This window comes from Balaenoptera ricei, chromosome 13, assembly GCF_028023285.1.
Source record: "Balaenoptera ricei isolate mBalRic1 chromosome 13, mBalRic1.hap2, whole genome shotgun sequence".
Lineage (NCBI taxonomy): Eukaryota > Metazoa > Chordata > Mammalia > Artiodactyla > Balaenopteridae > Balaenoptera > Balaenoptera ricei.
This window is the reverse complement of record NC_082651.1, coordinates 72,127,954-72,155,100: the sequence shown is the minus strand read 5'-3', so window position 1 is coordinate 72,155,100 and position 27,147 is coordinate 72,127,954. Positions and strand designations below refer to the sequence as shown.

The following is a 27,147-nucleotide window of genomic DNA, read 5'->3' as shown; positions in this document are numbered from 1 at the left end:
TGGGTGGCTTATAAACAACAGAAATTTCTTTTTCACAGTTCTGGAGGCTGGGAAGCCCAAGATCAAGGTTACAGCAGATTCGGTATCTGGTGAAATCCTACTTTCTGGTTCATAGACAGTTTCTTGCTGTGTCCTTGCTGGGTGGAAGGGGAGCTAGGTTTTCTTTCTACTGAATAATCTTCAAATAATAACAGTTCTGTTTCTTCTTTCCCAATTCTTATAAATTTTTTTTTGTTTTTCTTTTAATATTGTGCTAACAGGACCTGCAGTACCATGCTAAGTAGAAGCAGCAATGTTGGACATCCTTTTCTATTTCTGATTTTAAGGAAAATGCTTATAATGTTTCATCATTACATATGAACTGTAATCATAGTTTTTGGTTTATATTCTATTATAAGAAGTTCTATTCCTTGTTTATGCATTTGGTATTTCTTTTGTGCTGAAATGGTGTTGATTTACTGAAAAAAATTTTTTTGGTAACCACTAAAATGATCATAAGTTTTTCTCTTTTTATCTGTTATGCTAGAGAAATTTTCTAATGTTAACTGTGCTTGTAATTAGTGAGAGAAGCTCAATTTGGTTACAATGCATTCTCTCATGTGTGTTGAAGTTTTTTGGTTGATATTTTGGAGGATTTTTGCATCTATGTTTATATGTGAAATTGGCCTATAATTTTCATTTCCTATTATACTATACTTGTTTGGTTTTGGTATTAGTTTTACTAGCTTCATAAAATGAGGTGAGAAATGTTTCCTCTTTTTCAATTCCTTAGAAGAATTTGAGTAATTCTTTGCATATATTGATAGAGCTCACTATATAGCTATCTGTGTCCCCCCCTTCTCTCTATCTATCTCTCTCTACTAGAATATATATATAAATTCTGATTTAATTTATTTAATGGCTATAGGAATATTCAGTTTTTTTCTTATAAAAATAACATCTTTATTGAGATATTAATCATAAACCATAAAATCACCCTTCTAAATTGTACAATGTAGTGGGTTTTAGTTTAAATAATATTGTCTGATATTAAACCAGTTACTTTCTTTTAGTTATTATTTTCTTACTATACCTCAGGTTCATAGAATTGGACTAAAAACTGTCTTTAGCTCATGCAAACACTGATTACTGGTGCATGCATGTGCCACTTTTGCTCATTTATTTAGTTTGTTATTATAAATAGTGTAATAAGCGTCTGTGAAACCATTTGGCTCCCTGCCTCCCCTCACCTGAGGGTAACTATCATCCTGAGTCTATAATCTATATTGTTCATTCCTTGCTGTCCTTTCTATATAATTTTATTGCATATGTGTGTATTCCTTAAAAATAACATTGAATTTTGATTGTTTTATGGAAAGGGGATCATGTTGTATATAATTTTAAGAGCTTATTTTTCCACTTAATATAAGTTTGTTAAGAGTCTTCCCTATTTTGCACATCACTGGATTTCTTTCATTTTGACTGTTGGGTAATATTCATCCACTCTCTTGACTGGGCATTTCAGTTGTTTCCTGGGGTTTGCTATTGTGAAAGTACTGTTGTCTATGTTCTTACACCTACCTCCTTTTGTACATGTGCCAGAGACTTGGTTGCTGAGTCCTCAGATATGTGAAAGTTCAATATTAATAGATGATGCCAAAGCGCTTTCCCAGCTGGTTTCACCAGTTTACATTCACATCAGATCCGTGGATTGACTTCCTCTCCAACATTTGGTATTGTCAGATTTTTTAATTTTGTAAATGAAGCAGGTGTCAATAATATCTCTCTGTGGTCCTGATTTGTATTTCTCTGATCGCTAGTGAATGTTGAACATCTTTTCTTATGTTTATTGGCTATATGTATTTTTTCATTTGGGAAAACCTCTTTTGAGCTTATTTCTGTTGCATTTATTGTATCTTTTTCATTGAATTTTAGAAAATATTTATGTATTCTTGATATTAATGTTCTCCAGTTGTGCGTGTTACAAAATATTCCTGGTTTTTAATTTGTGTTTTTGCATTTTTTTTTTGTTTTTGTTTTTGTTTTAATTTTATAGCTACTTTATTTATTTATTTATTTATTTTTGGCTGTGTTGGGTCTTCGGTTCGTGAGAGGGCTTTCTCTAGTTGCAGCAAGCGGGGGCCACTCTTCATCGCGGTGCGGGGACCGCTCTTCATCGCGGTGCGCGGGCCTTTCACTATCGCGGCCCCTCCCGTTGCGGGGCGCAGGCTCAGTAGTTGTGGCTCACGGGCCCAGCTGCTCCGTGGCATGTGGGATCTTCCCAGACCAGGGCTCGAACCTGTGTCCCCTGCATTAGCAGGCAGATTCTCAACCACTGCGCCACCAGGGAAGCCCTGTGTTTTTGCATTTTTGAAAATATCTTTTGATTAGCAACAGTTTTTCATTTTAATATAGTCAAATTGGTTAATCATTCATAATGAATAATCATTAATAATCATTTATAGCTAATGCTTTTGTATTTTGGTTAAGAAAATTTCTTGCCCCAAGGACTAAAAGTTATTCACCTATATTTTCCATTTAGAGTTTAAAAACTTATTTTTAACACTTAATTCCTTATACCATCCTTATACCCTAGAGTTATTTTTTAATATTATAAGACAGAGATTCAATTTCAACTTTTTCCTTAGAGATAGCCATTTTTTTCCAGCTCAGTCTGTTAACTTCTCACTAATCTGACATGCCACATCTATCATATATCACACTTTCATTTGTGTATGAGGCTGTTTCTTGGCTCTGTTCTGTTCTCTCAGTCACTCATCTATCCTTGTACCAATAGCATGCTGTCTTTAATTATTATAGCTGCATGATAGGTCCTAATATCTGGTGAGGTAAGTCTTCTCTCCCTGCTCTCTTTCTTAACAGTGCTTTGACTATTCTCGGCTCTTTACCTTTTCATGTAACTTTTAGAATCATCTTATTAAATTCTCTGAAATTTCTGGTGAGGTTTATAAAATTGGAATTACATTGAATTAATCTGGAGAGAATTTACTTATTTATAATATCAATTGTTTCCAGCCATGAACATGATATATTTTTCCATGAATTTAGGTTCTTTTATAAACAGTTTTTAATATATCTTTTATGATATTCTCCATAGAATTTTTACATATGTTTTATTAGATTTATTCCTGGGTGTCTGATATTCTCTGAGATGATTGTAAGTAAAGTATTTTATATAATTTTGTTTTTTAGGCTTTTGGCTGCTAATATATTAAAAATGAAACTCACTTTCATATTTTAATCTTATATGCAGCCAACCTGCTAAACTCTATTAGTCTCATAATTTGTAGGGTTTTTTTAATATGTTCTATGTAAATAATCGTATCATCTGCAATAATATGAAGGTTACGTTTGAGCAAGTGTGTGAAACAGGTGAGGAAGTAAATTATGTGGCTATCCAGTGGAGAACATAACAGGCAGAAGGACAGCAAATACAGATGTTAAAGCAGGAACATGACTGATGTGTTCAAGGAATATCAAGGAAGCCAGAGTTCCTGGAGTGCTGAGCAAGCAGGAGAGTGGTAGGAGATGAAGTCAGAGGTATTGGACTAGATTATGTAGACAACTCTAAGGACTTAGGTTTTTACTCTGATTTGGTCATCCACTGGAAGGTTTTGAGCAAAGGGTGACATGATCTGATTCAGCTTTTTAAAGGACCATTCTGGCTCCTATGTTGAGAATAAACTACAATGGTCAAGGACTAAAGCAGGGAGACATGATAGGAGGCCATTGCAATAATCCAGATAACGTGATGGTGGTCTAGACCAGGGGAGTAGCGGGTAAAGGTGGTGAGAGGTGGCTGGGTTCTGGATATATTTTGAAGATAGAACTAACAGGAATTTCTGAATGTTGCTTAGGAGAGACAAAGAAGTCAAGGATGATTCTAAGTTTTTTGGTTTGAGCAATTAGAAGAATGAAGTTGCCACTGATAATGTTGTTGAAGAAGTTGAGCATCATTTCACATAGTGTCTTCTTTGTAAGGACTTTGAAGGAAATTTGAGTCTTATTATTGGAAAAAAGTGCATTTCTCTCAAGAACTTGCTTCATTTCTATCTTTGTTAGTATCTGTTGGGAACTGTGACTGCTTTAGCTGCTGGAAGATGTAGAACCACATTTGTGTGCCTTGTAGCAAGGGTATAGATATCTAAAGTATATGTACTTTTTTATTGACCTCATTCACATTTGGCCTTGTTTTATCTTTTCCTACCTCTTCTGATTTGTTCTCTTATATGTTATATATCCTTATATACCTCCTTAAAATCTTTTTAGAACAGAACAGTGTGTAAATAAATGATAACAAATAGTTTGCATTGTATGCCACCAAAAAGGAAATGTGGGAGGTAGCATGAACTTTTAAAGACTAAGCTAAGAGTTAGAACATCGTCTTGAACTACAAATTAACATATGTGTGTGTGTGCATCCGTATATATATAAATACATACATATGTGTGTATAGATGTATATTATATATATATTTAATATATATACCTGAGTGCCTGCTGAGTTCCTACAACTCTGTATCATTCATTCAGCAATATTCAGTGCGTATCCACTATGTGTCGGGTGCTGTTCTAGGCACTTGATGACATCAATTAATAAAACAAAGAATCCTATTGTCAGGGAGCATGCATTCTAGTGGGGGAGATACTGACAAAAATAGCACATGTAGTAGGTTAGTAAAGTATATTAGAAGACGGTATGTACTACAGAAAAAAACGTCAAGCATGATAAGGTTGATTGGAGGTGAAGGAAATATACAGGGAGGTTGGAGTGTGGTGGTCACAGCATTACATAGAGTGGTCTGGATGGGTCACATTGAGAAGATGACATTGACTGAGACTTGAAGGAGGTGAGGGTGTGAGTTATGTCCCCTTCTGAAGGAAGAGACATTCCATCAGCAGGAACAGCAAGAAAAGGTCTTGAGGTAGGAGTGTCCCTGGCTTGTTTAAGGAACAGCTGGGCAGCCGGCACGCAATTGACAGAGTGAGAAACGTGGTGGGAAACAAGGTCAGAGAGGTGACTGAGCTGGGAGAGACAAATCTCATCTAGCCTCGTAGACTGTTATTAGGACTTGAGATTTTTCTGAGTGAAAAGGGGCACCATTACAGGGTTTCAAGCCTAAGAGTGAAATGATTTGACTTACATTTTAAAAGGATCACTCTGTCCATTATAGTATAACTTTACAGAGAGTTGATGATTATTTCTGCAATTTTAGGTATATTACAGCTAATACTGATACCGAAGAACAGAGTTTCCCACTCCCTAAGGCATTTAACACTCATGTAGAGGAATTAAATTTAGATGCCCTTATTCAGACGGCTGATAATTTACGTATGAATGAGTCCAGCAAAATGGAGAGTTTTGAACTACTTTGTGACCACAAAGAAAAGGTAAGAAATATGTGATAATAAAATGCTTGTATAGTTTTAGTTTTTTATTTAATCTACTATCCCATTCATGTTATGACCATAACAATCGTGTCACAGTTTACACAAGCCAAATGATTGATGTAAATTTTTTTATAATATCACTACAATTTTTTAAAAGTAAATATGAGTTTATTAGGCTCAAAGGTCATAAAAATAAAAACCAGAGATATGATTATACAGACTGACATTGATTTTATCAATCTGATATATTTCATAAATATTTTGTAACAGATAAAGAATAAGACATACTGCTTCTCTGGAGGGAGGAAAAGCTACACTTTAAGCTCGCTATCTTACAGTTACTAATATAACAGCCATTAGTATTTCACTGTGTCTTACCAGTAATCGTTTTCCAGTGTTTAATGCTGGGCTGAATTGGGAAAGCTCATCCTTCCCACCACCACCAAAGGAAAAAAAAACGGTGGGTTTTGCAATATCACAAAGATCAATAAATCTTTTTCTTTCCCATGAGAGATTTAAGTCTAACCTTTGAGGATTTAGCAACTCTAAACGCATTACCTAAAAGTTTTTAAATCTCCAGGATTGTATTTAGGTAATTTAGGTAAAAAATGTGACTCCTCTTTTGAATGTATGTAATCTCTAATAACTTACAGATATTATCTGAAATGCCCACTGAAGCATCATATTAATAATAGATAACTTAGAAAGGAAAACAAGGAGAGGATACTACAACCCAGAGAGAATTTATAAATTCTGACACCTACCAAGTTTCTCGTCTTTGTAGGTGTGGAGCTGGTGTCTGCATAATATTCATTGATTTTAAGATCCAAATGTAACACTACATTGCATCACATTTTGTAGCCACGAATATTTGAACTTAAAGTGCGATATGCACATGAATAGATACAGTCATTTCTAAGTACCAGTTTACCTAATTTTTTAAAAGTTGCAGTGGAAAACACTTACAGTCTGGTCCTGTTTCTGAGTTTATCTAATGTGCAGCTCTGTCTATTCAGTTTAGAGATGAAATAGAGTTTATTTGGCGGTTTGCTCGTGCTTATGGAGACATGTATGAGCTATCTACAAATGCACAAGAAAAGAAGCATTATGCTAATATTGGTAAGTATTTTGTAAATATTAATTATCCTCAAGTAGTAATCATTATCTATAGTAAACCACTAATGAATTTTAATTAAAGCTAAATTATCTTAGCTAAAACCAGTATGTTTAATCTATTTCAACATATCCTATTACTTATATAGTCTAAGGACAGAAAGGATTTTTTAGAATAAAAATACATGTTCTTAAAACATATTTGAGCATATTAGAACAGGCAACTGAAAAAACTCAAATTCCAGCTTTTAAAGTTTATAAAATCACAGAAAGACGAGACATTAAGTGGTAATAATATGAGAAGCAATAATAGCAGTAGTCTTTCACCACAATTAAAATAACCCTCCTTACTCCCTGTAACGTAGAACTCCAGGTACCACAAAGAAATAACTACTCATACTTTAAAGTTTTTTTCAAAATTTATCTTGATAAAACAAGATTAGCCTTGTTTTAAGGCTAATCTTGTTTAAGCCTTGTTTTAGCTAATTGTTTAAGCTGAGCAATGAGTCCATAGTTGTTCATTATACTGTCCTCTATTTTCCAAAGTAACAACAACAAAAGAAAAACAGCTAGAATGTCAAATTTGATATATATATAAACCTTGGCTCTCACTGAGTATCAAACTCTTTCTTGCAAAAAGCCCCCTAAGTTTCAGGATAGTAATTTGACATCAAAACTTCTTTAGTTTTTTTTGTTTGTTTGTTTATTCCAAAGTCTTCTCTTTTCCAAGCTTTCCTTCTCTGAGATAGCATGAGGAAGAAACAGCAAGAAGATAATGATACTGCCAATCTCCTTCCAGTCTAGTTCCCTGTCACTTTTATTTCTAAGAAGGAAATATTTCCAAGTTCCTTGAAATTACATTTCTTCCGCTTGTAGGTTTCTTTGCGAAGTGGCCTCTGTACTTTAATTCTTAGTGGGAGGAGGATGAAAGGAATTCCCCTTCTTGCTCTTTACATATTCATCATCAGCTTTGTGGGGCAGTTTTTCTGTAGCAATCCTTCTTGCAGACTATAAAAAAATGGAATTCTAGGGAAGAGATTTATTAACTTGAAGGTAAATAAAAATTTAGCCAAAGAGAACAAACTGACTTTTTTTTATATCTACTGAGAAAGTCAGAGTATATCTATGTAAACTGTTCAAACATCCATCAATATTAAATATATATTAAATAATTTTTTAAAATATATATATTTTTTAAGCACCTGCCCTGCCCTGGGCATTAAGGCTCCTCCTATGTTAGAAGGTAGAAATATGATAGCAAAATAGACATGTTCTCAGACTGGAAGGAGCTTATGGCTTTGTGGGGAAGATAGTATTACTAAAATAATCATACATATAAAGAAACACACTGAAGTAAGTTGTTAGTAAAGAAGAATGTGGCATATTAAGAGAGGGTATAACAGAAAGGAGGATGTGATGGCGGGGGTGAATGTTGATGCAGGGAACTCTTTCTTCTGGAAGTAAGTCTCACATAGTAAAATCACTTGGGATCTGTATTTTTAAATGGAGTGAGAGTTTAACTGAGTTAATGTATGAGATGGTGAAAATGGAGAAAGAAATAGGCTGGAGGAAATCCAAATTCTCGTACCCAAGTACAAGAAAGGAGCATGGATTGAGACAGGATATATTCAAAAAAGAGAAAAGTTTATAGTGTCAAAGAAAAAACAGTGACGCCTCAGATGTGTTCATTCAGTTATAGAAATAAATTTAACAGAATTCCTATTTTTTTATCCAAGAAATATTTATGAGAAATTTTTATTTATTTATTCAAAATATTTATTCGAAATCACCGTGTCTAGGAACAAAGTTAAAATGAGGGGTGAGGGAAGAAGAGAAGGAGGGACATGAATATGATCAAGACAGTGTTACACTAAGGAACTTACTGACAAGATCAATATGGAGACAGGCAATTGTAATTCAATGCACAGGTAGTAAGTGCCTGGCAAAGGTGATGGCAAAGAACACTGGAGCTGAGACATTGGAGCCTGGAGTTGAAGGGCATTGGCACCCAGTACAAGGGAGGAAGAGTGCTGTTATTGCTCATAACAGTATATTTGAACTTGTGTGCCGAGGGAAGGTTGGATCACTGAAGAGTACAGAATTCTTTCCTGAACCTCCAACTGGGGTATATAGCATTATGCAGTACATCTGTTGACGTACTATGATTGATCATACTTGTCTTCCAAATAAAATATGAATCTTATATCTAAAAGAACATTATTGTAATTTTCAGAATTAAGTGACTGATACAAATGCCACAAATAGATCACAAAATACAATTTTGTAAGGGAAATAGCTTTCCTTTCAGGCTGAAGCTGCATAAATGAGGCTGCGAAACCAATCTGTATACTACCCAGCTCCATTTTACATTCTCAGAGCGATGGAATCACCTCTATTTTAAGCTTGTGGCAGTGCCCTAAAAGCTATTTTTGTTCATTTGGCAATGTAGGGAAAATGTTGATTTAGTTTTTAAAGTCTGTACATTTAAAAGTATTTATGTTTTTCGATCATTCATTACCAAATTACTAACTCTTTTAATATATGTCCACAATGTACTATCAGTTATTATTTTAAAATACTTCCTTTTAGTTTTTTTCCAGTTTATGTAGATTTCTATACAGGGTCGTTCTCTTAATGGACAGAGCTATAAAGTACCACCTTAGCAAATTAGCAAATAGGAAAATGATTTTAGAATAAAATATCTTTATTTATAAAAATTATCTAAACTACTTATTTAGAAGGACATTTTGTAGATCATTGGATAGTCTCTTCAAGCAAAAAAAAAAAAAAAAAAAATTAGAGCAGGGAAAAGGAGATGGCATAAAATAAAACAGCCACTTTTTGAGAAAGATTTTCAGAATGTGGTTTAGACCAGCGGTCCCCACCCTTTTTGGCACCAGGGACCGGTTTCGTGGAAGACAATTTTTCCCCCCGGGGCGGGGTGGTGGGTGGTGGTGCGATGGTTCAGGCGGTAATGAGAGCGATGGGGAGCGACGGGGAGCGGCAGATGGAGCTTTGCTCACTCGCCCGCGGCTCACCTCCTGCTGTGTGGTCTGCTTCCTAACAGGCTGTGGACCAGTACCCGTCCACTGCCTGGGGGTTGGGGACCCCTGGTTTAGACAAACCTCTATCCAAAAATTAATAGGTTATTAAAAGTTATTCTAAAACTAAGTAAAATTATTTAGGGGAATTATTTATTTACTGAGCCTGCTCATTATTGTGAAAGATTAGACAAGAGCTTCTCTGGGACATCTTCCCTTACCCCTTTAGATAGAGTTGCTCTCTCTGTTCTCTGTTATACTCTCTTTTTTACCTTGTATTTATTTTTTGCACATAATTCATTTGTTTATATACCTACTGCCTACTGAAATGTGAATCCTTGGAAGTCAAGAACTGTGTCTTATTTGACTTTTTATTCCCAGAGGCTCACATAATATGATACTTAGAAAGCACTCAGTAAATGTTGGTTGAGTTAATTACAAAACAATTTCTATTAACACTTCTAAATACTGATTGAATGACTTCTCTTGCTCTTGGTTAAATCACTTAACCCAGTGAGTCTCAAACTTGAGCGTACATCAGAATCACTAGAGGCTAGTTAACACAGATTGCTGACTCTCAGAGTTTATGATCAGGTCCCTCATGTGGTCCAAAATTTGCTTTTGTAACAAGATTCCAGGTGATGGCTTCTGGTCTTGGGACCATACTTTGGGAACTACTGGCTTAATTCAATAATTTACCTCCCACCAACTCAGATGAAGGTGGTAAGTGTAAGTGCATTTATCTTTCAGGAAAGACATTAGGTGAAAAAGCTATTACTAGAGCACCCATGAATGGACATTGTCATCTATGGTAAGTACATAGAATTTATGCAGTCTTTATAAAATTCTAATATGCCTCTTTATAAATTACAATGGATTTTTAAAATATTATTGACCCACTTAACGTGTCGCATTCACTAAAAAGAATATTTAGTATATAGCACAGTTACTGTTCTTGTTCTGTTTATTCTCATGTATTTTTCAGTATATATATTTTAAATATATTTAAGATAAACTTTCATTGAAGAATTCATAACTGAGTCTACCAAGTCCAATAACTGTGCACATGATAAATTTAATTAAATGTAATTTCATATAACATTTTGTTTGAAAACAAATACTAAAGTGATGCCACATTTCTAAATGAAATGCAGAGAGAAGAATAAAAGAATAAAAGCACATCAGCCATTGTACCTTGATGAGTCAAGGTATACAAATTTCACAAGTCAAAGGAAAGCCATTTCTAATATAAGAAAGCTCAAACAAAGGAAATCTAATTAGTTGGATGGGTATAGGTGGATATCCTTGGGACAAAAACATTTATTCTTGAGTATGTTTGGTTTTGGATCCTTTGTATATTTACAATTATAAAACACAAATAAGAAGAAAAATATTGTTTTTAATTAACACTTCATTTTACTCATAGTTGTGTTTTTATAGCATTTCTTAGTTTCTTAGTTATTTTTTCTCCCCAGTAATATTGGTACTTTAGGTGCTAGGAAGACATAGTAATAAATTTATTTTTGACCCTTCTCTCAGACCTAGATTGTCAGAAATCCACCCCTCTTTGGGATTATTTTATTCTTCTGGGATAGTCTTAGGCAAATCTCTCTTAAAATGACTTCTTTTCTGCAGGTCCACATTTATCCTCCAGGAAATTCATTTTTGCCCCACCAACTCAAAAGTGCAAAGGATTTTTCCAAAGCAGACCTGTTTCTTTACACTGCCACCAGCAGGGGGAGCACCACTCACACACTCTCATCCTAAAATTTCCCTGGGCAGGAATCAGATAACATTCTTTATGTCCCCCAAACTCTAAAGGACACGCCAAAATAAGAATAGGTCTTTTGAAGCTGCCATCACTTAAAATGAGAAACAAGGCTACCCCCTTCCGTCTCGCATGAGAAGGTGGGAGGTGGAACCCAAGTACCCTAGTAGTTCTATTCGCAGAAATCCCCCCTCCAGGTCTCTCTCTGCTTCAGCGAACTCTTTGCCTTCTCTTATATAGCCTGGAGATGGGTGAAGGGCTAAGCCTGGCAGAACCTGTGAATCATTTTACTAATGTGTCATGCATGGGTAGTAGAGTGTCTTGCTTTAGGAGCCGGAGTATACCTAATAGATAAAGTATGGTTCTGTGCCCTAGTGCCTGTGCCACAACTCTAGGAGAAAGGTAATTTTGCAGTTAACATTCTGGTAGATATCTTTAAGGTCATTTCTCCAGTATGTAAGGGTCTTGGCTATTATTTCTATAGCCAGCTTTACCTTCCTCAACTAATTTGCATAATACTGATATTAATAAATTAATATGTGTTAAAGTACTTCTGTTCTTCCATTTTTAGTATAACTGTAATGAATTTATACTGATCAAGCTACACTTGCTTCATCTCTTTTGGTAATGGAGATGTTTGGGTGTTGGTTAGCCCGATTTGGACGCAGAAAGAACACCGAAGCCCTACTCTTAACTCTGAGCCTCCCCCTCCTCTTCCTCTGCTGTCCTCTTCCTTCTCCCATACAAACATCTGCATCCATGGAGAATCACATTAAAAATGTACATTTGATGTTAACCCTCAATTTGAGGACACTTATCAGTGTGAACTTCCAAATGTCCATAAAGGAACAATGTTGAATCTTCTCTGAAGACTTCATAAGCACCTTAAACTTACCTTGTGAGGACAGATTATGCTTAACTCTTACTCAGTGGGTTTCCCAGCCTGTCTTCCACTAATCTGGCTACTTCTCCTTTGTTCATCTTTTTTCATTTTTTGTTGTGTACTAATTGCCTTGTTTATAACTGCGGGATTTAACCCCGAGGGTGAATCTTATTCACATACACACAGACACACACAGAGTACTGATCCAATTGTGTTTCACATGATTTTTTATTCAGTATCAGTTTTTAATTAAAAAACAATTAAAATCTGATCAGTTGCTAAAATTTAATAAATTCAAATGTCAATTTTTAAAATTTATTTCATTGAAGTATAGTTGATTTACAACGTTGTGTTGATTTCTGTTGTACAGCAACATGATTTTTATCTTAATTCGTAAAATACATTATGATGTACCTACTGAATACAAGAATTCTCATTCAACTAAATACAGTAGTAGAGGTTTAGGGTGATGAAAAAAGAGAAATTAAGACTTTGACTTGAGAAGCAATGTGTGAAATTTAGGTTCACTGATTCTATAATTAATTGTAATAAAATGTCATGAAAATGTCTAATCCTGCTGGAATTTTTTTCAATATGTTACGACTTTTTCTCATTCATTCAGCATAAATGACAAAACAGGGCCTCTAGGCCAAAGGCAGCTGCCTGCTTTTGTAAATAAAGTTTCATTGGAGCACAGCCACACCTGTGCATTTGTACATAGCAATGAAGTTGAGTAGTTGTAACAGAGACTCTCTGATCCCACAACCTTAAATGTTTCCTACCTGGCCCTGCAGCGAAAGTTTACTGACCCATAGTTTACAGGGTTCTGTGATGGTTTATAAGCCTTCAGTTTGAAATAAAAGATGCAATCATTAGAAATAATTATCATAAAGGGTTGATATGGAGGGAATAATTGCAAAACAAATATTATTTTAAAGACTTGTTTTTCATCTTCATCTTTTCCAAAATGAAATTGCTCTGTAACTTTCCTACATAAGCTTTCTATATAATTCTGTCGTTTTTGTTGTACCAGCCTAAAATACTTCTAGAATCAAGAGAGCAGAATCACCAATGGATTTGCAGTTTGTTAGCCAAATAGGCCTGACCTTAATTATAAATAATGTCTTACATATTTGTTGTGCTCTACTGTTCACAAATTATAACCCCATGCCTTCTAGCATGTGATTCACAGAACAACCTGTTTCCATTTTATAGAAAGCAAGGCCGTCTGTGTGTGTGGTGTAGTATATGTGTGTCTGGTGTGGTGTCGTGATTAGTAACCAAGGGTCATACAATAAGTGGAAAAACAAAAACCAGATCTTATATTTGTATGTACTCAGTATTTTATCTATTATTTACTCTTCCTCTGCTTTTTCACAGTATAAATAGCATTGGTGCTAAATCAAAAATGCTACTGGGAAACTAATGGAGTTGTTTTAGTAGTTGTTTACTAGTTGTTGAGACAGGGATGCTTGTCAGTTATTAAAATATTCACTATAGATGCAAAGAAAATACAGAATTTTTGTCAACGCATAGTTAGAACAACCTCTAGATGGAGGTAATAGACCATATTGTGCGTTAACTTTCTTCATAGTTCCCATCAACCTGAGAGTTTACAAAATAAAATTTTAAATTACATTTTCCAAGATAAACAGTGTGAAAAACAACCACACATACATGCAGATAATAGGTGGGATTGATTACCAGAAAAGAAATGATGATCCTTTGAGGAAAAGCGGTTCAGGTAAACTTTGAATTTATGATATGTAGGAAGATAAATAATACTTTAGACTTGAAAGAAGCAGACTTCAAAAAAGATTATGAAAAACATAAGACTCTGGTGACAGATTATTTATAAGGGAAGATGTCCATATTTGATATAATGGTTTTCTTAAGTCACGTTTTTTTCTTTTTTCTTTTTCTTCACTCAGAGTAACTTGGAAAGAACATGCTGAGAGAGCTCTGTAAAAGCTAGAGATGTGCATAAGTTGTTCTGATTTTCAAAAAATAGAAGATTGATTCCACCACTATAGATCAGTGAACATAGAATCTTTTCCTTTCATTACAGCACAAATAGTTAGTTGGGTTTTCTGTGAGTGATGAAGTTCAAGCAGACTCAACAGATTTTTCTAAACATGTGACATGATCTGTTTTTTCTTTGCTAGTAGATAGAGTAGGGAAATTGAGCTAATATACCTGGATTTAAGGAAGGCTTTAAGGCAAGTTCACTCATAATATTCTTGGGGACAAGATATTAAAATATGGGCAAGGTTCTTTGTTACCCGTGCTAGCAGAAGGGTTTGAGCCTCAATCATTCAAAAGAATAACTGCTGACAATATCATGATTCTAGAGTTCCAGGTCTAGATCTTAGACACTAGTGTGTTCAGTAATTTTTTTCAGTGGGTGAAGATGTGGAAGGTATGATTATAAATGTTGCAAGTGACACAAAATTAGGAGGAACAGGGTGTATGGTGGATGACAGTAGTAATTAAAAGATTTTCACGTGTTGAAAGAGATACTGAACAAGGTGAATTAAGAGGGATAAATATGGAAGGAGGGATGGAGAGGAAAATGTCAAAATTTAAGGATGTGAGGGAAAAACAGATGGAAATTAGAATGAAGCATGGAGTTTAGTTAACAATAATATATTACTATTGGTTCATTTTGAAAAATTTCAATATTGTATATCAATATTGGTACAGTTGTGATAAATGTATTATAGTAATTTAAGATAGTATTTAAGATAGTAATTTAAGTAGTATCTCCTAATCTAGGTAAGTTCTCAGATCATAATAGGTTGCTTTTGTCATAACTCTTGCTTCTACTGTTAGGAGATTATTGATTTTCTAATGAAAATTAAGAGGTCAAAAAACTTATAACTGAAAAGTGGCCATTTTATTGGTTGTGCATAAGTTGTGTGAATTATGTGATCTTTTGTGTTCAGGAATGGTCTGACTGTTCCAAATTAAGAAAATTGTTCACTTCAATTTTTGAAAGTTATGTGTATCCACAGAAACAATCAAGATAAATAACACCTAAAATTACATTTTTCATTTCAGTTATGACAATGCAAGTGAAAGTTAAGACCTACTTTTGAATTATTTAGGTAAATGAATATTTTGCCTCAGACAGAAACACTCTGAATACTTTTGCAGGGACAGAAACAGTCTGAATGTAAAAAGTAATATGTGCCCAATTTTTAGAGGAAGCAAGTTGCTGAACAAATATTGTGCCCAATTTTTAGAGGAAGCAAGTTGCTGAACAAATATTGTACCCAATTTATAGTCATATAATTATTTATGTAAATTTTATATTCCCAAGGGAAAAAAGTAAAGAATCCATGGGATGCACTCTTCTAGTAATGAATGCAGTGTTTCCAAGGAAGGATTGAAGGACATGGGGAATTTTTGAAAAAACATATTCTAAAATTACCTTTGATTTTAGTATTTGTTTTTAGTCATGATATTAATTTTAATTTTCAAATGACATTAAGGGGGCCTTGAACTTTTTATTTTTACGAAAGAGAAGCAGGAATCTGCTGACACAATGTATTTTTCAGTTTAATACTTATGTGAATAGACTTTTCTGAGGGTCTCTTTGTGACTCTGATGTTGATGAAGGTGATGGCAGCAGCTAATCTTTCTTGGAACTCACTCCAAGCCAGACACTATTGTAAGCGATTACGTTATAGATATTTTACCCTCATAGCACACGTATGAGATAGATGGTGTTAGTATCCCCAGGTATAGCTGAGGAAACTGGCCTCATGTTAATGTCAAACATTGGTTATTTATTCATCTATATGAATACTTTTGTTAAATATTAATGAATGGTTTAGAGATTTTTTTTAAATGTTAAATTTCATGGTATTTGATTAAAAGTTTACACAATTTCCACTGCTTTTATCCTTTTCAGGTATGCGGTTTTGTGTGGCTATGTATCTGAGTTTGAGGGCTTACAAAACAAAATTAACTATGGATATCGCTTCAAGGTATTTCTTGATATTAAAAATGTTTTACTGTAGCTGTATGTTCCATTCACAGGTATAAATCAAATTATTCAACAGATTTATCTCTAGGAATTGATCTTTTTTACTTAAATGAAATGACAGTCTTTAAATAGTACTGTGCCAAAGAAGAAACAAACTCTTTGGGTGATTAAGGATTATTATTATTATTATAGATCCTGAAAGTCACATAGTAGATGAGTATTATTTTTTTAAAGGTAGAGGCTTAGCCTTTTAGTCATGAGCTCACCAACATCATAAACATGGCTGGCACTAATTAGTTAACATTTAATACATATTGATTTGCTGAGGGGAGTAAAATTCAATCAAGGGCTTAAATTTGCCATGATAGATGAATAAAATAAGTAATGTGCATACTCATTATTTATCATGTGCCTGTAGTTGTAATCGTTCAATAAATAACCCCTCAGGGTCAATAATTTTAGGAATGGGCAGAGAGTTCTTTGTTTTCCAGCTCCCTATAACCATTTGACAATGTCAAGGGAGTAGATTCTTCTATCACCTAGTTCTGCTATTCTTTTCTCCATTATACCCACATCATATGACATTTGTAAGTTTGCCTCTCAATAAGTATTAGCTAGGCAAGTCATGGGCAGACAAAAATGTGACTTGGATGTTTTCTATTTTTAAGGTGACGTTTTCTGTAGCCTTATTAAATCATAATCACAGTTCTGGTTCTAGTTGTGAGCATTTTGATGATTGAGTTATTGAGAAGCTTAATTGTATTAATGATTAAGATTGAGGAGGGGGACAAAAAAACATTATAAAGTCCCTTTGAATTAACTAGGCAGAGTTCCACTCAACACTACCTGAAACTTGGGAGATGATATTTCTTTTGGATTTTCTTTCAGGAGCATCTAGATAAAGCAATCGAATTTCTACCTGAAGAACCCTTTTTGTATTACCTCAAGGGAAGATACTGTTACACTGTAAGTTGAAAGCTTTTATTTGTAAAGTTTATTTGAATATACTCTGATTATATGATATACTTTCAGTGACTTAACTTTTTTATTGTTTTACCTAGTGCCTGCTATAGAGAAAATGATGAAATCAGTACATATTTTGAGTTTATAAATTTATATATTTTATAATTATATATTGAATTACATACAATATATGATTTTATAAATGCATGTATTTTTTTCTTTACTGCCTTTCCATTTCCCCTTGCAGCAGTCACACTGTCTCCCTTTAAATGTGCTTTTTCTCAGATGGTGATCAGCCACCAGTACCCATGCACCCTGTATTGGTGCACCGCTCTGTTTTGTGGGAGAACTTTTTTCCTTTATCAGAGTTTATTAAGCATAAATTATGTGCTTGCTGTCCTTTTCTTCAAGAAACTTAATTTAGAAGGGGACATAAGACATATAGAAATAAATAAAGGCAGCTGGTGAGTCTAAGACCCAACGTGTTAAGTGACACCTGTTTACGGAAAGTTAACAGAATGTGAAAATATATCTTAACAGCTGCATAAAAAAATTACGCTGAAGAGAACTGCTCTTTCTGAATGAGAAAATTGGGATAGGCAAAAGAGGAAGCTTTTTAATTGTGGCTTGTAGAGGATTAGGGATGAAGCAGGAGGTTTGCTTTTACTGAACACCTGCTATATATGTCAGATGTGCATTTTATACTTTATATTTCTTATCAGATTTCATCTTTTTAACAACCCTCTAAGCAGTTTTTATTATGCCAGTTTTAAATATTAAGAATCTGAGTCTTCATGAAGGTAGAGGACTCCCCTAAGATTTAAAAACCATTGACCCAACCTCATGAGTCTGGAACTTGAATGTACACTATACAGTTAGGCTTAAAAAGCCCAAGAAGGAAATTTTAATTCCAAATGGAACCTGATCTTCTTGCCATAGACAAATGGCAGATGGTAATGCTAATCCTTCCTGGAGGATTGTACCTTCACACACAAGCCTTAGAACATTCTTGCAGAGTTGAGCTCACAGTGAAAAATAATAGAATATATACAAAGAAACAAGCCATCATAAATGACAGTCAAAAGAAACAAAAAAAGAGAACAGAAGTAGATCTGAAAGGACTTCAGATTTTGGAAACATGGAATACAGAATATTAAACAGCTACCTACATAATGTGTTTTTAAAATTAAAATGAATTAGGGGAAAAATGGATGAGGAGCATGAGACTACAAAAATGACCAGGTCGATTTCAAAAAATTGAACAATTTTTCATATAAAAAGTATATTATTTGTCATTAAAAGAAAACTCAGTGGAAAGATTTGGTAGTAGATAGGCCCCGCTAAAGAGAGAATTAACAAATTTTAAGACAAATCTGAAAATGTTGCCTGGAAGCAGCATAGAGGAGCAAAGAGATAGAAAATATGAAGGAGAGATAAAAAGACATGGAAGGGAAGTAAGGATACCACGTAGTGGTGAATTTTTATCTCCTTCTTTTGGTAATTAATAGAACAAAAGACAAAAAAAAGCATTAGTAAGTATGTAAAAACATTGATTGGAGTCTTACATTTAATAACCTTGATCTAATAAACATAGATGAAAATATGTATCTAGCCATTAGAGGATACACATTTTCAAGCATATGTTGAATGTTTACAAAACTGACCATATATGAGGTCATGAAGCAAGTCTTAATAAATTTCAAAGAATTGATATCCTATAGGTTTTCTGATCATAATGCAATTGTAATAGAAATTCAGAAACAAAACAGCTTAAAAACCATAAATCTTGAATTAGAAATAATAGGACATGACAATAAAACAAGATGCCATTTTATACCTACTCATTTGATAAAATTTTAAATTATCAGCATGAGATGTAAAAATATGGAGCAATAGGAATTCTTACATTGTTGTGGGAGCACAAATCAGTACAACCACCTTGGAAACAATCGGATATTATCTCTTAAATTTGATCGTCTACCGTATGACAATGGTGCCTACCCTAGAGAAACTCTTGCAAATGTGCTTTAGAAGGCATGTACAAGAATGCCTGTAGCAGTCTTGTTTCTAAGAGCAAAAAATGGAAAAGTCCCAAATGTCCACTGAAAAGAGAGTGGATGGCTGAACCAAGATGGCGGAGTAGAAGGACATGCTCTCATTCCCTCTTGTGAGAACACCAGAATCACAACAAGCTGCTGGACAATCATCAACAGGAAGACACTGGAACTCACCAAAAAAGATACCCCACATCCAAAGACAAAGGAGAAGCCAAAATGAGATGGTAGGAGGGGTGAAATCACAGTAAAATCAAATCCCATAACTGCTGGGTGGGTGACTCAGAGACTGGAGAACACTTATACCACAGAAGTCCACCCACTGGAGTGAAGGTTCTGAGCCCCACATCAGGCTTCCCAACCTGGGGGTCCAGCAACGGGAGGAAGAATTCCTAGAGAATCAGACTTTGAAGCCTAGTGGGATTTGATTGCAGGACTTCGACAGGACTGGGGGAAACAGAGACTCCACTCTTGGAGGGCACACACAAAGTAGTGTGCATATCAGGACCCAGGGGGAAGGAGCAGTGACCCCATAGGAGACTGAACCAGACCTACCTGCCAGTGTTGGAGGGTCTCCTGCAGAGGTGGGGCAGGGTGGCTGTGGCTCACCGTGGAGACAAGGACACTGGCAGCAGAAGTTCTGGGAAGTACTCCTTGGCGTGAGCCCTCCCAGAGTCTGCCATTAGCCCCACCAAAGAGCCCAGGTAGGCTCCAGTGTTGGGTTGCCTCAGGCCAAACAACCAACAGGGAGGGAACCCAGCCCCACCCAGCAGCAGTCAAGCAGATTAAAGTTTTACTGAGCTCTGCCCACCAGAGAAACAGTCAGCTCTACCCACCACCAGTCCCTCCCATCAGGAAGCTTGCACAAGCCTCTTAGATAGCCTCATCCTCCAGAGGGCAGACAGCAGAAGCAAGAAGAACTACAATCCTGCAGCCTGTGAAACAAAAACCACACTCACAGAAAGATAGACAAGATGAAAAGGCAGAGGGCTAGGTACCAGATGAAGGAACAAGATAAAACCCCAGAAAAACAACTAAATGGAGATAAGCAACCTTCCAGAAAAAGAATTCAGAATAATGATAGTGAAGATGATCCAGGACCTCAGAAAAAGAATGGAGGCAAAGATTGAGAAGATGCAAGAAATGTTTAACAAAGACCTAGAAGAATTAAAGAACAAACAAACAGAGATGAACAATACAATAGCTGAAATGAAAACTACACTAGAAGGAATCAATAGCAGAATAACTGAGGCAAAAGAACGGATAAGTGACCTGGAAGAGAGGATGATGGAATTCACTGCTGCAGAACAGACTAAAGAAAAAAGAATGAAAAGAAATGAAAACAGCCTAAGAGACCTCTGGGACAACATTAAACGCAACAACATTCGCATTATAGGGGTCCCGGAAGGAGAAGAGAGAGAGAAAGGACCAGAGAAAATATTTGAAGAGATTATAGTTGAAAACTTCCCTAATATGGGAAAGGAAATAGCCACCCAAGTCCAGGAAGCACAGAGAGTCCCATACAGGATAAACCCAAGGAGAAACATGCCGAGACACATGGTAATCAAATTGGCAAAAATTAAAGACAAAGAAAATTTATTGAAAGCAGCAAGGGAAAAATGACAAATAACATACAAGGGAACTCCCATATGGTTAACAGCTGATTTCTCAGCAGAAACTCTACAAGCCAGAAGGGAGTGGCATGATATACTTAAAGTGATGAAAGGGAAGAACCTACAACCAAGATTACTCTACCCAGCAAGGATCTCATTCAGATTCGAAGGAGAAATCAAAAGCTTTACAGACAAGCAAAAGCTAAGAGAATTCAGCACCACCAAACCAGCTCTGCAACAAATGCTAAAGGAACTTCTCTAAGTGGGAAACACAAGAGAAGAAAAGGACCTACAAAAACAAACCCAAAACAATTAAGAAAATGGTCATAGGAACATACATATCGATAATTACCTTAAACGTGAATGGATTAAATGCTCCAACCAAAAGACACAGGCTTGCTGAATGGATACAGAAACAAGACCCATCTAAATGCTGTCTACAAGAGACCCACTTCAGACCTAGGGACACATACAGACTGAAAGTGAGGGGATGAAAAAAAGATATTCCATGCAAATAGAAATCAAAGAAAGCTGGAGTAGCTATACTCATATCAGATAAAATAGACTTTAAAATACAGAATGTTACAAGAGACAAGGAAGGACACTACATAATGATCAAGGGATCAATCCAAGAAGAAGATATAATAATTATAAATATATATGCACCCAACATAGGAGCACCTCAATACATAAGGCAACTGCTAACAGCTATAAAATAGGAAATTGACAGTAACACAATAATAGTGGGGGATTTTAACACCTCACTTACACCAATGGGCAGATCATCCAAAATGAAAATAAATAAGGAAACACAAGCTTTAAATGACACAATAGACCAGATAGGTTTAATTGATATTTATAGGACATTCCATCCAAAAACAGCAGATTACACTTTCTTCTCAAGTGCGCATGGGACATTCTCCAGGATAGATCACATCTTGGGTCACAAATCAAGCCTCAGTAAATTTAAGAAAATTGAAATCATATCAAGCATCTTTTCTGATCACAACGCTATGAGATTAGAAATCAATTACCGGGAAAAAAACGTTAAAAACACAAACACATGGAGGCTAAACAACACGTTACTAAATAACCAAGCGATCACTGAAGAAATCAAAGAGGAAATCAAAAAATACCTAGAGACAAATGACTGAAAACACGACGATCCAAAACCTATGGGATAAAAAAAAAAAAAAAAAAACCTATGGGATACAGCAAAAGCAGTTCTAAGAGGGAAGTTTAGAGCTATACAAGCCTACCTCAAGAAACAAGAAAAATCTCAAATAAACAATCTAACCTTACACCTAAAGGAACTAGAGAAAGAAGAACAAACAAAACCCAAAGTTCGCAGAAGGAAAGAAATCATAAAGATCAGAGCAGAAATAAATGAAATAGAAACAAAGAAAACAATAGCAAAGATCAATAAAACTAAAAGCTGGTTCTTTGAGAAGATAAACAAAATTGATAAACCATTAACCAGACTCATCAAGAAAAAGAGGGAGAGGACTCAAATCAATAAAATTAGAAATGAAAAAGGAGACGTTACAGTGGACACCACAGAAATACAAAGCATCCTAAGAGACTACTACAAGCAACTCTATGCCAATAAAATGGACAACCTGGAAGAAAAGGACAAATTCTTAGAAAGGTATAACCTTCCAAGACTGAACCAGGAAGAAATAGAAAATATGAACAGACCCATCTCAAGTAATGAAATTGAAACTGTGATTAAAAATCTTCCAACAAACAAAAGTCCAGGACCAGATGGCCTCACAGTTGAATTCTGTCAAACATTTAGAGAAGAGCTAACACCCATCCTTCTCAAACTCTTCCAAAAACTTGCGGAGGAAGGAACACTCCCAAACTCATTCTATGAGGCCACCATCACCCTGATACCAAAACCACACAATGATACTACAAAAAAAGAAAATTACAGAGCAATATCACTGATGAATATAGATGCAAAAATCCTCAATGAAATACTAGGAAACAGAATCCAACAACACATTAAAAGGATCATACACCATGATCAAGTGGGATTTATCCTAGGGATGCAAGGATTCTTCAATATACGCAAATCAATCAATGTGATACACCATATTAACAAATTGAAGAATAAAAACCATATGATCATCTCAATAGATGCAGGAAAAGCTTTTGACAAAATTCAACACCCATTTATGATAAAAACTCTCCAGAAAGTGGGCATAGAGGGAACCTACCTCAACATAATAAAGGCCATCTACGACAAACCCACAGCAAACATCATTCTCAATGGTGAAAAACTGAAAGCGTTTCCTCTAAGGTCAAAAACAAGGCAAGGATGTCCACTCTCACCACTATTATTCAACATAGTTTTGGAAGTCCTAGCCACGGCAATCAGAGAAGAAAAAGAAATAAAAGAATACAAATTGGAAAAGAAGTAAAACTGTCACTGTTTGCAGATGACATGATACTATACGTAGAGAATCCTAAAGATGCCACCAGAAAACTAGTAGAGCTAATCAATGAATTTGATAAAGTTGCAGGGTACAAAATTAACGCACAGAGATCTCTTGCATTCCTATACACTAATGATGAAAAATCTGAAAGAGAAATTAAGGAAACACTCCCATTTACCACTGCAACAAAAAGAATAAAATACCTAGGAATAAACCTACCTAGGGAGACAAAAGACCTGTATGCAGAAAACTAGAAGACACTGATGAAAGAAATTAAAGATGATACCAACAGATGGAGAGATGTACCATGTTCTTGGATTGGAAGAATCAATATTGTGAAAATGACTATACTACCCAAAGCAATCTACAGATCCAATGCAATCCCTATCAAATTACCAATGGCATTTTTTACGGAACTAGAACAAAAAATCTTAAAATTTGTATGGAGACAGAAAAGACCCCGAATAGCCAAAGCAGTCTTGAGGGAAAAAAACGGAGCTGGAGGAATCAGACTCCCTGACTTCAGGCTATACTACAAAGCTACAGTCATCAAGCCAATATGGTACTGGCACAAAATCAGAAACATAGATCAATGGAACAAGATAGAAAGCCCAGAGATTAACCCACGCACCTATGGTCAACTAATCTATGACAAAGGAGGCAAGGATATACAATGGAAAAAAGACAGTCTCTTCAATAAGTGGTGCTGGGAAAACTGGACAGCTACATGTAAAAGAATGAAATGAGAACACTCCCTAACACCATACACAAAAATAAACTCAAAATGGATTAGAGATCTAAATGTAAGACCGGACACTATAAACTCTTAGAGGAAAACATAGGAAGAACACTCTTTGACATAAATCACAGCAAGATCTTTTTTGATCCACCTCCTAGAGTAATGGAAATAAAAACAAAAATAAACAAATGGGACCTAATGAAACTACAAAGCTTTTGTACAGCAAAGGAAACCATAAACAAGACGAAAAGACAACCCTCAGAATGGGAGAAAATATTTGCAAACGAATCAACGGACAAAGGATTAATCTCCAAAATATATACACAGCTCATGCAGCTCAATATTAAAAAAACAAACAACCCAATCCAAAAAATGGGCAGAAGACCTAAATAGACATTTCTCCAAAGAAGACGTACAGATGACCAAGAAGCACATGAAAAGCTGCTCAACATCACTAATTATTAGAGAAATGCAAATCAAAACTACAAAGAGGTATCACCTCACACCAGTCAGAATGGGCATCATCAGAAAATCTACAAACAAATTCTGGAGAGGAAGTGGAGAAAAGGGAACCCTCTTGCACTGTTGGTGGGAATGTAAATTGATACAGCCACTATGGAGAACAGTATGGAGGTTCCTTAAAAACCTAAAAACAGAATTCCCATATGATCCCGCAATCCCACTACTGGACATATACCCAGAGAAAACCATAATTCAATAAGACACATGCACCCCAATGTTCATTGCAGCATTATTTACAATAGCCAGGTCATGGAAACAACCTAAATGGCCATCGACAGACGAATGGGTAAAGAAGATGTGGTACATGTATACAATGGAATATGACTCAGCCATAAAAAGGAACGAAATTGGGTCATTTTTTGAGACGTGGATGGATCTAGAGACTGTCATACAGAGTGAAGTAAGTCAGAAAGAGAAAAACAAATATCATATATTAACACATATATGTGGAACCTAGAAAAATGGTACAGATGAACCGGTTTGCAGGGCAGAAATTGAGACACAGATGTAGAGAACAAATGTATGGACACCAAGGGGGGAAAGCGGCGGGGGGGTGGGGGGGGTGGTGTGATGAATTGGGCAATTGGGATTGACATGTATACACTGATGTGTATAAAATTGATGACTAATAAGAACCTGCTGTATAAAAAAAAATTTTTTTCCAATGTATTTATGCATGTGGAATGGAAAAATTTGGTTTTTCAATCTCTATTGTAGTATATGGTAAAGCATTAATTTTGTTTTAGTTGGGCTCTGTCTTCAAAGTCCCTTGTAAAATATTTTCTGTTAATTTCTTTACTTGAGTCCTTTTGCCTCAGTTTTTGTTGAATAATAAATTATCTGTCATTGTAAACAATTAAAAAAAAAAGTGGATGAAAAATCATTGATGTCTGTTTAAATGATGGAATATCTCAGAGTTGTTTAAATGACTGAACTTCAATTACTCTCATCAATCTGGATGAAATCTTAGAACTATAATGCTAAGTGAAAACAATAAGTCAAAAAAGGAAATAAACAACATATCTTTTTTTTCAAGTTCAAAAGAAGCAAAAATAAGCATAGCAATAAATTAACATTATATAGAAAAGCCAGGGAATAATTTTGGGGGATCGTATTTTCTTCAAAGTATAGTTGACTTACAATATTATCTTAGTTTCAGGTGTAGAACATAGTGAACATAGTTTTTATAGATTATACTCCATTGAAAGTTATAAAATATTGGCTATATTCCCTGTGCTGTATAGTGTATCCGTGTAGCTTATTTATGTTATATATAGTAGTTTGTACCTCTTTTTTTTTTTTATTGAGCTAAAGTTGATGTACAATATTATGTCAGTTTCAGGTGTACAAGATAGTAATTCACAATTTTTAAAGGTTACACTCCATTTATAGTTATTATAAAATATTGATGGAATTTTTTTTTTTTAAATAGAGGTTAATGGTTACCTAGAACCCTAGAAGATGGGACTGGGAAGGAAGACACTTGATAGGATTGGGAGAGCATAGTACCCTTTTAAGAATTCATTTGTGAATCTTTTTTTAAAATATTTATTTTATTTATTTATTTATTTGGTTGCACCAGGTCTTAGTTGTGGCCAGCGGCCTCCTTAGTTGCAGCTCTCAGGCTCCTCAGTTGTGGCTCACCAGCTTCTTAGTTGCAGCAGGTGTGCTCCTTAGTCGCGGCTCGCTGGCTCCTTAGTTGCAGCACCTGGACTCCTTAGTTGTGACAGGTGGGCTCCTCAGTTGCGTTTCACCGACTCCTTAGTTGTGGCATGAGAACTCTTAGTTGAGGCATGCATGTGGGATCTAGTTCCCTGACCAGGAATTGAACCCAGACCCCCTGCATTGGAAGTGTGGAGTCTTAACCACTGTGCCACCAGGGAAGTCCCCTGAATCCTTTTAATCTTTTATGTTATATATCTATTATTGATATTTGGGAAAAGTGAAAAAATTTAAGAAGAAAGCAAAAAGCAAATGGTAATATGAGGTTTAATTTTGGTGTTTATCGGGTTTAAAAAAAATTCTCCTGAATTATAAATATTTATACCAGGCCCTCACTGTACACTCCTCGTGGGTTGAGGACCCTCGTTCTGTTTACATTTCTGAGATGCTGCATTCTGGGTCAGGTTGGCAGCATGGAAAATGTGGCAAGAGAGCAAAGGTAGGGTCTTGTAGCTACTATACCCTGTGCAAAGAAATACTATGCGTCATCTCAGGATCAAGAAGCACATGAACAAAGGGGATCAGCATTAATCCCCACCCCCACCCCCTTTTTCCCTCATTGGACACAAACCTTATGAGTATTTCAAATTGGTTTGGTAACCAATGCTTTTAGAGCTCACAGTTTGTTTGAATTATGAAAAAAGGAAGGCAAAATATTAATACCATAAAGGTGATATCTCACACTCATCTAACTGGGGAGAGATTATTCATTCAAAAGGTGAACAACTTTCTAAGAGTGATTTGCTCTATATTTGCAGGTCTCAAAACTGAGCTGGATTGAGAAAAAAATGGCTGCTACTCTGTTTGGAAAAATACCATCCGCAACTGTACAGGAAGCTTTGCAAAATTTCCTTAAGGTATATTTTGTCTATCCATTATTTCAGTGTCAAACTGGCTCCTATCTGTA

General features: G+C 35.4%; 1 protein-coding gene across 5 annotated transcripts in view; it reads left to right on the top strand.

Annotated features, from left to right (window-relative positions):
- Positions 1-27,147, top strand: part of RMDN2 (regulator of microtubule dynamics 2) — a 77,799-nt gene that overhangs the window by 31,076 nt on the left and 19,576 nt on the right. For all 5 annotated transcript variants that reach the window (XM_059942904.1, XM_059942908.1, XM_059942905.1 and 2 more), the window contains 6 exons: positions 5,216-5,390; positions 6,407-6,509; positions 10,295-10,355; positions 16,112-16,187; positions 17,075-17,152; positions 26,999-27,097. In XM_059942904.1, coding sequence (XP_059798887.1) covers positions 5,216-5,390; positions 6,407-6,509; positions 10,295-10,355; positions 16,112-16,187; positions 17,075-17,152; positions 26,999-27,097 — 592 coding nt within the window. The remainder of the gene's footprint in view (positions 1-5,215; positions 5,391-6,406; positions 6,510-10,294; positions 10,356-16,111; positions 16,188-17,074; positions 17,153-26,998; positions 27,098-27,147) is intronic.